Genomic DNA, 12,559 nt, shown 5'->3' with positions numbered 1-12,559 from the left:
ACTGTTATACCTTAAAAAATCATCAAAAATACTATATTTAGAGTTCAAATTAGGGTTTCAAACTTTAATAGTATATTTAGATATGTTCAGGATTACAAATATGCAAAAATTTGAAAATCGAAATAAATCACTCCCTCAGCGTTTTTTGGCCCTATCTTAATTTCAACCTCTGCCCAGAAGCGTCTGCTTTTGACAGATTAGGTCACATATGATCATTTACATTTGATGTAATTTCATGAAATGGTATGATTTAAGGGCTAATAATCTATAGCAGACATCGTTCCACTGAGCTGTTCAATGTTTTCAAAGAGTGTCCGTTGATGCTAGAAAAACATGCCAATTGCTGTTCTATTTCAACCATCAAAGCGCAGTTAGCTGGATCTGTCGTGCATAGAACCCATAGGTCACAGGGAGTGCTTGAGTGCAGGCTCTGTCATGGGAAAGTAATAAATACATTGAGTTTCAAGAAAATAAGTCTGGAAGCTAGACGAGCCAATGGGAGACTTTTGAGACGTTGGTGGCAGCAGACACACCGGTCCCTTTTTCACTGTTTGCGTCATATTGAGCATGCACGCTTCAGCTTAAACACGACGTAAACAATTAAAAAGGACTGGTGTGTTTGCTGCCACCAACGTCTCAAAAGTCTCCCATTAAAAAAAATTCCCATAATTCCACACCTGCCTATAACGTATGTAATTCGCTCTTTTCACACTTCCGCCATGGGCATGCAGAGTTTCGATCTGGCAACTTTGCACAATAAATATAGCCGGTTCAGTGATTCCCGTGTCAGGGTTCAGATCACTGAACCGGCTATTTTATTGTGTAAAGTTGCCAGATCGAGGGTCTGCATGCCCAATGGCGGAGCGTGAAAAGAGCAAATCCCCAAAACTTACTTTTTGTGTTGGTTAGCTCTTTCTCCAAGATTGTCTGAAGCTCCTGCGAATAGAAAAAATGAATAATACTTTTTGTGACCGCTTTTAAGGTACAACTTACTTTTGCTTGGGATCACAGTTGATTAAAAACATGGGCATGTCAGAATCACTTGGCTGCAACTTGCTATTACAGATAGATCGATCCAATAAGCCACGCCCACATGGGGGCAACATCATGTGCCTATCCAATGGCACACAGCATTTATCTAGACACGCGCATCATACATGCATGTATGCATGTTGGATCTTTGTCACAACGCTCATTGGTCAAAACATCTTGGGCCAGGGCGCGTAATTTTTTTTCCTAGGAGGGTTAGGGGCAATGTCATGAATAATTCAGTTTTTCCTTTGAATCATTGCAAGACTTAGGTTCTCATTCTATTTTCCCCTTAATTTAAAATTATCTCAGTGATAAATTTGGAGAAGAAAAATAGCTGATGGAAATGAGCAGCGACGACGTGGATTCGAACCAGGGATCTTTGTATCCATAGCTCATCTCGCTATCCACTAGGCTACTATGTGGTAGCTCGACGACAACCGTTCTTTAAAATGCTTTAATGTATTGTAACTAGTTGAGTAACTAACAACAATGCTGTTGATGTCATTGTCCGTTCTCATGGATAAACATGAATTATTCATGACATTGCCCCTAACCCTCCTAGGAATAAAAATTACGCGGCCAGGGCCTAAATTCCATTTAAACAGAACCTGTTGGCATTTAGCCAACAAAAAAATCTTACTTGAAGCTTGACCTTTGACCTCATGATGATAGTCTCCACCAGCAGCCGCTCAATCGACAGCCTGTCGCACTGCAAATGAAGCATAAAAATCATTTAAGAGACCGGAAAATTTAAAGCTTACTTGGAATATATTTATATTTTTGTCAGATTAGAAGTAATCAGGTAATATCCAAGCCATGGATTTCAACACAAATTGCAAATTCCAAAAATGTGTGTTTCAGTTATACTAGGAGGAAGAATTCCTAACATGGAATATATCTTGCACCCCTATCAATTAAAATCAAGTTTCCCTCATCACACCTACCCGAATGGCCCTGTTGACCTCGTTGGCATCTTCCACTGACAGTGGGGGGTTGTGGTTAATCTGGAGGGGCTTGGCTGTGTCATTGGTATCAATGCCGATTGATAAGCTGTACTCTTCTGGTTTGTCCACATTGAAAGTCTGTGACCTGCAGGATTTACATTCAAAGAGATTTTGACTTATACTGTGACCGAACATGCGATGGACACATGACAGACGTGATGGACATGTGATCTTGTGATGAACTTTTGATGGACTTGTGATGGACTTGTGATGGATTTGTGATTGATTTGTGATGGACTTGTGATGGACATGTGATGGACATGTGATGGACATGAGATGGACATGTGATGGACATGGGATGGACATGAGATGGACATGCGATGGCCATGTGATGGATATGAGATGGCCATGTGATGGATATGAGATGGCCATGTGATGGATATGAGATGGCCATGTAATGGCCATGTGATGGACATGAGATGGCCATGTGATGGACATGTGATGGCCATGTAATGGCCATGTGATGGCCATATGATGGCCATATGATGGCCTTGCGATGGCCATGTGATGGACATGTGATGGACATGCATGTGATGGACTTGTGATGGACTCGACTTCAACACTGCTATGTGCACCCAGTCTTCAGCCCCTGTGCTTCTTAACATTTTCTTGAGAAAGTTTAATTCTCTCAAAGCTCTGATACGACACATTTCTTTATCATTTTTCCTTCTTTTTTCTTTTTAAAGTTCCTTCAGGCTTGCGCACCAGAGACATTTTCAGATATCATGATTTTGTAGTACTTACCTCCAGTAAGCCAGCGTCAGACACTGGCCGGCCATGTATTTCTCTATCATCACATGTTCACCCCATCTCTCTCGGATGAGTCGTTGTGCCTGAAAAAAAAAAAAAAAATAGCAAACACTTATTTCTAAATATGTGCGGATGAGGTAACTTTCCTAAAAACATGTAGGAAGTTGAGAGGAGATTTTCATTAAAAAAAAGTCTTCCAATCTTTGTTGTTTTCGTCTCTGGCCGTGGGAGATTTCAGAAAGTCCCAGTTGGAGAGTTAGGGGCTCCGTGCGCAAACAAAAGAGGGCGCCCTTTTACCTAGCAACGATGTCCCATGGGCGGGACACATACCTTTCGCTGGTTGACGCGCGCGCACCTTTCCTTGTGTGTGACGCACGTACACCAGGGGATTTGTACTAGGTACACGCAGTGGCCGCGCTCCGCAGCAAAATATCGCAGTCGGGCAAGATGGCGTCAATCAGTCACCCCCAACTGTACTCTCTTTGCCGGTGAGGGGGTACTTGTGAACAGAGTGGATACTGGCTGCACGCACTGGTTTTTGCGCAACTTTGCTTTATTCGTGTGAGCGTCAGGCATCATTGCCAATGCGATAGAGTAGTCTCACCCAACTCTCCCTGTTGTAACCATTGAGGGGGTACTTGTAACCATTGAGGGGGTACTTGTCCACGGAGTCCATACCAGCTCTCCATACTCGGGGCACATAGTCACTTTCCAGTAAAACTCACCTGGGAATGAAGTACCTCCAACTGCAGAGACTGACAAAAGCTGTCTGTGGTAGGTGTTAAGGAAACCACACTTGGATTTAAGTTATTCAAGATTCTAAAATGGCTTAAGCCCGTTCTAGACGCCGAGCTACTGCCGTGCCGAACTCAATTAATTTGACCTTTTGAATTCAGCACGGGGATAGCACGGCGTTTAGAACCATTTGGCCAGGCAAATTGAGTTCGGCATGGCACCATCCTTTAGGACGACAGGGCTGCCACACTATCGTCATTCCAAATGGCAGTGGCACGGCACTGTTCTAAACCCTGTGCCGATCTCATTCAATTCGAAATTGGAGCAAACACTTTAAGACTGCGCATGCTAACAATACCCTCTCTCGCGTCCATATCACAGGGAGTGAAATTGATGAAAGTTTGTTGAACTGCTTGAACAGCTTTAACCTGGCCCATTACTCCAGATGCATAAAGGTTCGACTTTTATGTACGGCGTTTAGAGCAACTGCAGTGCTGTAGACGAGCTATTGCTGCACTTATTTCAATTAAGTCGGCGCGAAAGTAGCACAGCGTCCAGGACCTAAATAGAGCGTGCAAGTTGACCTCAAGAAACTGCGAGATCTTACAAGAATACAGCACATCCGAGGAACCATGTATAGGATCTACAATGTATGTGAGGCCCTATTCTTTTGCATTTATTTTATGTCCTGACTGGGCCCATCCAATCAAGGGCAATAAATGGGTACTTCGAAAGAAAAGAAAGCATTGAAATTTACAACATATTGAAAACATATCTTTGGATCCAGAACTGTGCAGAGCATTATCCTATTGAAAATGAGAGGCAAACCTCACATTCTTGTGCAAAAAAATATGATCTGAGCCAAAGGATACGTAAGCAGCTGTACATATCTTGCAGCATGTTCTCATCGCCGAACAGTCGGGACTGGAGCAGCTGGTGAATGTAGTTGATCTGTGGACGGATGAAAGGTCAGATGAATAAACTATGGAATTCAGATTGACAATTACAATCACTGTAAGGGGCCGTTCACAATTATCAACATTTTCACAAGTGTACAAAGAGTACACTTTTTCAAGACTCCCCCCTCCCCCCTAAAAGTGTACGAAAAAAATGTCGATTTTTTTTCACACAAGTCTATATATAGACACTTGCATGTGATTTAAAGGGTTTTTGTAACTTTTGTAGATCAAGTTTTTGGCCATGACATGTGACACCGGCCGTTAAAAACACGCAGTGGATACGGACTATACATGTACATGTACATACAGTACATTTTCATGTACGTGTGTAGGACAATGCCGCGCATGCTGTACACAATACGTTCATGGGATGCAATGCGGGGCCTGGCGCGGGGCGCGACCGGCTCGGCAAGTGCTCGATCGGCATCGGTTGTGGCTGTCAGCTGTGGCGACGGGTGAGAAAACAGATCGACATTTAAAAAAAAAAAAAGGCGTTAGGCGGGCATTAACGGGCGAGAAAACATATCGCCATTAAAAAAAAAAAAAAAAAGCGTACGGCGGCCATTAACCCCCTCCCCCCAGCGTACGGTTTGTACGCTCGTGAAAATGTTGATAATTGTGAACGGCCCCTAATTAAAGTTTGCATCATTTTGGCTTAAACTGCCACATTTCAAGATGAAATTTAAAAAAGCTACTTTGAACAGTGGTCAAACCCAAATACCATATATGGAAAATGGAAAAACGTGGACAATAATAATCCGTTTGACTCCCCCACCCTGAAAGGAAAGCTCCCTACTCTTTTAATTCATCTAAAGCCAATATTTGAAATTCTCCCTGTTGTAAAATGGAAAGTCCTGAAGAGGTTGCTGATTTGGAAATACTTTCTGTCACGGTAAAAGTTTTTCAATTTTACAGCCAGTTTAATGGTGTCAAAATATAAAAGGAGAAAAAAAAAATTTGCAATTCCTAAGTTTCACTTACTTGCATGGGATGCACCAAGGCCTTGCCATCTGAAACACACGGGCAAAATAAAATCAAAAAATTATGACAGTGTTGTTTTCTTTAAATAAAACAAGTAGTAAACAACAACAAGAACTGAGATAAACAAAATGATAACTAAGGACCCTCAAGAACTGATTATAAGCTGACAACGGAATATTGTGAAATGACAGACAAACTTAAATTGGTAAAAAGTGGGTGGTTTTAACCTAAAATATTCAATGATCATCAACATTTCTATACAATTTTCTATAAAAACTTTCCTGCCAGGAAGTTTGTACCAGGCCCGTTAGTCTTACCTCCAGTGTCCGGATCAGTGACAAGGATTTCAATGTTGAGGAGCCTCCATGGAATGCCGGGATCATCACCCATCAACGTCAATGTGGCCTGGAGAAGAGACTAATGCCAGTCAGTTCAATGCACTCTTTCACAGAGGTTTCAAATTCAATTACGAACCCACATTTAGTTGGGAGTTAAATAAACATTTTAACTTCAAACAAAGAAAATCAAAAGCAAAGATTTGATTAGTCTGAATATCACCCATCGTCCAAAGGGGGCCCTCTCTGTAACCAACGTCTGATATATGTGAGCAATGCAAATTGTATGCGACCCCGCGAGCGCCGGAAAATCAGAGTCGACTGAAGAAACTGTGACATCATTTCAATCAGAAATGTGGACTAAGCAGTTGATTGGTCAATTTGGCTGCCATGATTTTGTAATACAACAACGGGTTATGGAAAACCCGACTGAAGGCGCCCTCTGAATGGTCAGAATCTCGAGGTCAAGACGCAGTCTTGTTTTGCATAATTAATCACTGAATCTGCTCACATATCATAGACCCTTGCTGTGCAAGGGGATATTCCACAGACTAGGATTTGATAAAGAAAAGGAATCTGTTCAAAAAGTTAGAAAATAATAATATACCTCAAATTCTTGCGGAACACTGAACTTGACTCTTCCATCAACTGTGATCATAAACGACATCAAACAAAACAGCATTATCTCTGGTTTGCGTTCAGTGCAAGGGTTGTAGTCAAGGAACTTATGATGGATCACAAGCCATCACAAGCCATCACAAGTCCATCACAAGTCAATAACAAGTCCATCACAAGTCCATCACAAGTCCATCACAAGCCATCACAAGTCTATCACAAGCCATCACAAGCCATCACAAGCCATCACAAGTCCATCACAAGCCATCACAAGTCCACCACAAGTCAATTACAAGTCCACCACAAGTCCATCACAAGCCATCACAAGTCTATCACAAGCCATCACAAGGCCATCACAAGGCCATCACAAGCCATCACAGGTCACCCAGTCCCAAGTCACAAGCTATTATGACAAAGGCATTCCCTTGTTATCCCCTGTTACTTGTGACTGGATTTGTGAATGGACTTGTGATTTACTTGTGACCAGACTAGTGACGGACTCAACTTACAACACTGTCATTTAAATATGGTCTTTGTGTATTTTCCCCACACACATTATATTTCGTTGGGTAGTATTCTTCTGGTCACTCACAGGTCCGAGGGGGGCAGAGATGTGCACTAGTGACACTTAGCTTGTCAACTTCCATTACCTCAGGGAGATAAAATCGCGTATCCACCACCAAACCCTGTTATATTTTTGTACCACTCACCAATGGACAAATCTGCGAGCTGGGAAGGTAGTTTACTGGTGACCAGCCGATGCTGTATGATCTGGTTGAGTCTCTGCAGCACGTTGGCCTTCTCACTCTGAGAGATGGGATCCGGGGGAACAATCTTCTCCTGTAAACGGCCAAAAGTAAAAAGTTATACGAGAAAACTGGATTTCAAAAAGACAAAGTTACAATTGTAATGAGGTGCACTTACGTGTCATCATTCTACAAATTTAGGGTTCAAAGTGTGACGGTTTTCCCATCCCTGTTACCTCTGAGCTTTGTTATTTGCCATTTCAAGTATCATTAAGAATGACTTCAAAGGATTTTTTGTATTTTTTGGGTAGGTAGATTGCTATTCATAATCACTCTTGGAGGATGACTGCATTAAGGAGTGCATCAGAATTATAAAACCATAGATGTCAGATGTAACAGGAACAGGACAAAAAAGTGGACCCAATTTTATGCAATGACCCATGTTTCAGGATGAGTTGTGGAAAAGTTTCTTCACAACAGGGCCACTGTACTGAGAATTAGTTGCAGAATCCTAACTTCAGTGCATGAAGACTTCAAACTAAATTTACTCCTGCGCTAGATTGTCCTCTGTACTTCATCAATTCATTCCAGAATTCAGCATGTACAATCAATCTCTATCTATTACCTTGATGCACGTGGGCATTCTCCTGTACTGTCCCGTCGTCAGTACATCCACAGCAACGGGCAGAGAGAAGTTAGGCAAACTAAAGAAAAGACAAAACAAGAAAGGAGAATGTCACTGTTAGTAAATCATGTATTTTCCAGTGATGGAGGGAGACACTTTTGAGAGATCACAGGCCCATCACAAGTCAATTGCAAGTCAATCGCACGTCTATAACAAGTCCATCACAAGTCCGTCACAATTCAATCACAGTTCAATCACAAGTCAATCATAAAAAAAATCACAAGTCAATTGCAATCTATCACGATTCAATCAAAAGTCCATCACGAGTCAATTACAAGTCAATTACAAGTCCATCACAAGTCCATCACAAGTCAATCACAATTCAATCACAAGTCAATCACAAAACAATCACAAGTCAATTGCAATCTATCAGGATTCAATCAAAAGTCCATCACAAGTCTATCGCAAGTCCATCACAAGTCCATCACAAGTCCATCACAAGTCCATCACAAGTCCATCACAAGTCCATCACAAGTCCATCACAAGTCCAGCCCACGTTATGCAATCCCAACTCAACTCACAAGCTATTCAAATGTTTCATCCCTTAGCAGTTTCAGGTGACTGGACTTGTGATTTGACTTGTGATTTCCTTGTGACCAGCCTTATGACGTACTTGTGATCCATCACAAGGCATCAAGAATGCGATTTTTCCAAAACTGTGTATACATAATAGGGAGGTTTCGCAAGCGAACGGATACGCTTACACTTACGTTTAGCTATCCGTATCCGTTTTTTACTTACGTGTAGCGAGCGAGATATGCGTGTCCTCTGCACGTTTAGCGGATAGTGAATGGCGTATGACGTCATACGTGCAGACGATCTCGCTCGCTACACGTAAGGCCAAAAAAAAAAATAGTTCTGCTTCCGATTACATGTCTTTCAAAAATAGGGTCGGTCGGTCGGAAATTTTTTTTTTTTGCCAATTTTTTTTATGCAGATTGAATGGCGTATTCAATTATATGCAAAGTTTTAGCCTGAACTATTTCTATTGCACTACGAAAGCTATACACAAAATGGCCACAAAAAGTGAATAAAACCTACCTTAATTATTGTCAATATATTTAAGTTCGATAATTCGTAAAAAAAATTGTGGGAAATTCAGGTCGTTCGCACCATAGGCACAACGCTAGTCAAGAACGGGAGCTGGCCAAAACTCCGAAGTGTGTGATGTACATGTGTACATGTGTGGCCCGCGGCCAACGGGTCGAACATTTCAGGAAACACGCTGCATTGTATCACTCCAAATACGAGTAGTGCGATCTCAAAATGAACTCTTGAACACGGAAAATACATACACAGACAAGCTAGATCAAATCTGTGAATTAACTTACAAAAATGTTCTTTCTCCATCGGTGTTTTCTTGGCATTTTTACGATGTCTTTCTCAGCATTTTTACGATGTCGATTCCGACCAGTTGACAGAGCACGTGCCTGCGCCTGCATAGCCATGCTAGCGCTAACATCGCATAGCCGTGCACAGACTAGTTACCGCATTTTCATAATTGGCTCCTGCGCGGCGCGGCGGGAACCAGTCGTCGCCGCATTGCGCTTATTACGCACGTGATTATAGACATCGAATTGCGAAGTAGTTGAATCGCGCAGCGAATTTGTAAAAATAACGGAGGTTTCTTTTGAAAAAATAGCGAATGTAAGTAAGAAAACAATAAATACAAGCATTTTTTGATGCAAAAGGGTTGTTGAGAGGTATTTTGTGAAGACAGACAAGACATAAGGTTTTTATTTTTATTTATTCAATCTTTTTTTTAATTTTTTTTTTTGGAATTGCCGATAAAATTTTTAGGGTCGCAGCCTAAAAATAGGGTCGGTCGGGTAACCGGAAGCAGAACTATTCTTTTTTTGGCCTAAGTAAAAAACAGATACGGATAGCTAAACGTATTTGTAAGCGTATCCGTTCACTTGCGAAACCTCCCAAATACCTCAGAAATTGCAAACTTTTATCATTCAGAAGTCATTTAACATTAATTCTTGTATATAAGCAATAATACCGATAAAATGCTTACCGAGCATGAACAAGGTTCTCCCTCGCCATATGGGACAACATGTCGGCCGTGTCAACAAATAACAGTGACTGCTGGTCCAGAAAAGCAGATATCGCCTATTGCACAAAAAAAAGAAGGAAAATACAACTGTATACAAAGCTCTAACAATTAATTTCAAATAGATGGATAAAATGCTAGTTAATCTGTAAAGGTACTAAGATCATTAGCTAAATCTCATTAAGTCGGTAGGCACGTTTCAAATTAATGAGAATGTTCCTAAGTGCCTTTAACATTGCTGCAAAAATGGCAGAAGAATTCCCACAAATCACGCGCAATTACAAAAAAAACACAGCCTACTTTTAGAATAGTTCCCTGTATACTTACCGCGCATTTGTCCACTTTGGCAGCACTGCTGGCCCATTTGACTAGGGCCAGGAGTCTGACGAACGACTGTCTGGTGCTCCGAGCAAATTTGACAATCTCAATTTTCCTAACGGCGAAGTGAACCAAAAAATAAAATGATGAGATGTTGAGATGGCCCTACAGTGTTGATTAAGAAGTATTTTCAATACTCCAGAAATTAACGTTTGACGTTAATGAACGTTATCAACACTACAGAAAAACATTAGGAGTGGTTTTAATTTTAAGTAAATCTAAGACATATAAATAAAACGTTAAGTCCATAGGCGTAGCCAGTGGGGGGGGGGGGGGGGGGGGGGGGGGAAATGGGGGTATTTATTCCCCCCCCCCCAAGTAAAGACTGCCCTTTCCATTCCAGTGCCTTTTTTTCACCAGTGTTTATCAACCTCCCCTTCAAAAAAATTTTAAAGAGTGCCTTTTTTTTTTAACAAGTACCCTTTTTTTTATAACAAGTGCCCCTTTTTAAAAACAAGTTCCTTTTTTTTTACAATAAAGGTCTTTTTTTAACCAGTGGCAGTTACGAGTGCCTGTTTTTTGGAATTTTGCACGTGAGCTGCCCTGAAAAGCGCCATCTATTGCCCGATAGTGTGCATGATCATCCGATTTGAACAGCGCCCCATTGGAAGATGGTAACCCCCCCCCCCCCCATTTGATTTTACAGAGGCCAAGTGTCCGGAGAGAAAATAACCCGTCTACATTTCAGCACGGATGTGCGAGTACCCTTTTTCAAGAATTTTGTATCCCCCCCAATAAAAATGACCTTGCTATGTCTCTGTAATCTGGTGATGTTTGTGCATGGAGAACAACTTGACTTCCAGGTACCAGACCAAGATGGCCGCCATGCAATCTTTTCATCTCACCTTTCCATGTCCGTCTTTCTGGGGAGCAACTCGGAGAGCACCATCAGTTCATGATAGGTTTTCTGGATCAGGAACTCCAAGAGAAGCCCCAACGAGATGCTGTTGGTTCCACTGGGCGACGCTGCCCTCTGTCCCAGCACCGGAGTGAGACTCATCTGGGCTTGAGCCTGGGCCTGAGGGGTTAGGATTGGTGCCATAGTGGCACCCTGGAAAAAGTCTTTCCTATTCTTTCGTCAGCAGATGCGGTTTCTTCACATTCCTCGTTATCTCGGCTTGCACTGAAACAAAAATCCAATGATAGAAATATTTGAAAATGGTTACAGAGTAATGTAACTTTTAGTCTTTACGGCATATTTCATGATGTTTGACAAATGGAAAATGTTTGGGAATGCTTCGAAAATGTTCTTGACTCTCCATAAACTTTGTACACAACCACTGAAGTGGCGTCAGGTTGCAACAATTTTTCCGAAAATTCTTTTCTACCGAATGCGCCCATACAACATGTCCGACCAGCCATGAAGTTTAACTCAGGAGGCCGAGAGGTGTCAGCCACTTCGCCCCATTTTGAGTTCGCCCCTTGTCACTTCGACCTTAACCCCTTTGCCCCCACTGCCACTTTGCCTCCATAGGCATAGCCACTTTCCCTGCGTGGCCACTTCGCCCCATCACCAAATCACCACTTCGCCCCATCGCCTCGCCATAAATAATCGGGCATATCGAGTAAACACTAAAACAGGTAATAAAAATACCAAAATATAACTCGCAATTTCCCATCTTATCAAAACAATTTAATATTATTTCAACGCCTGAATACACTCTTAAAGTACTTTATTACATGTGTTTCTTTTGAATACTACTAATTTACCTTCTTATGCCTGCAAAGTTAGTTTTAACTACTGACCAAAATTCCAACACAATTTCTGTCACTCACGCTCGCCATTTTGCTTTCGACAAAATCGACAGTAGTAGTTCGCCGCAAGAGGGCGTCTGTCCGAACTACTTGTAAAAAATTAGAGCTTCTAACACCTAGCTCCTAACTTTTTATTTAAAAATATTTAAATTTTCAAAAAGGGAAATTTTATAATAAAGTTCACCAAAGAAATTGATTGGAGCGGGGTTTGAACCTACAACCTCCAGATTGCCACACTGGAACGGAGATCCGGAGTTTGCAGGTTCATTACCAGCTTCAGTCATTTTCTCTGTTAATTTTTCTAAAATATTAAAGATAATGGACCCACAGGTGAGTTGAAACATCATGCCCCATTCAAAGTTACTACTTTTTTAGATTTTAGATTTTTTTTCAAAGAAACATAAGTCGAAAAAAAAATTATATTGTCTAAACAGTCACCAATGAATATAACTTACGTATGCGCTTTAAAATGCACTGACTCAATATTCAAGGGGTTTAATTTTTATAATTTCACATTTCAGGGGACAA

The 12,559-nt window shown here is 41.4% G+C and overlaps 1 protein-coding gene across 2 annotated transcripts in view; it reads right to left on the bottom strand.

Moving 5' to 3' along the window:
- Positions 1-12,076, bottom strand: part of LOC119724138 (mediator of RNA polymerase II transcription subunit 14-like) — a 36,816-nt gene extending 24,740 nt beyond the window's left edge. Inside the window, exons 1-15 of one of the 2 annotated variants that reach the window (XM_038195059.1) lie at positions 11,987-12,076; positions 11,122-11,399; positions 10,226-10,331; positions 9,863-9,957; positions 7,783-7,861; positions 7,122-7,251; positions 6,404-6,444; positions 5,779-5,866; positions 5,462-5,490; positions 4,394-4,472; positions 3,512-3,555; positions 2,781-2,869; positions 1,977-2,121; positions 1,673-1,741; positions 894-936 (exon numbers count right to left, since the gene is read on the bottom strand). In XM_038195059.1, coding sequence (XP_038050987.1) covers positions 894-936; positions 1,673-1,741; positions 1,977-2,121; positions 2,781-2,869; positions 3,512-3,555; positions 4,394-4,472; positions 5,462-5,490; positions 5,779-5,866; positions 6,404-6,444; positions 7,122-7,251; positions 7,783-7,861; positions 9,863-9,957; positions 10,226-10,331; positions 11,122-11,318 — 1,234 coding nt within the window. In that variant the 5' untranslated portion in view covers positions 11,319-11,399; positions 11,987-12,076. The remainder of the gene's footprint in view (positions 1-893; positions 937-1,672; positions 1,742-1,976; positions 2,122-2,780; positions 2,870-3,511; positions 3,556-4,393; positions 4,473-5,461; positions 5,491-5,778; positions 5,867-6,403; positions 6,445-7,121; positions 7,252-7,782; positions 7,862-9,862; positions 9,958-10,225; positions 10,332-11,121; positions 11,400-11,986) is intronic. The other variant, XM_038195060.1, reaches the window with a different exon arrangement.
- Positions 12,077-12,559: the final 483 nt, after the last annotated feature.

The sequence above is a fragment of the Patiria miniata genome, unplaced genomic scaffold (genome assembly GCF_015706575.1).
Source record: "Patiria miniata isolate m_02_andy unplaced genomic scaffold, ASM1570657v1 HiC_scaffold_18, whole genome shotgun sequence".
In the NCBI taxonomy this organism is placed as follows: Eukaryota; Metazoa; Echinodermata; class Asteroidea; order Valvatida; family Asterinidae; genus Patiria; species Patiria miniata.
Note: the sequence above shows the minus strand (reverse complement) of the source record. Positions and strands in the feature narration are given on the sequence as shown.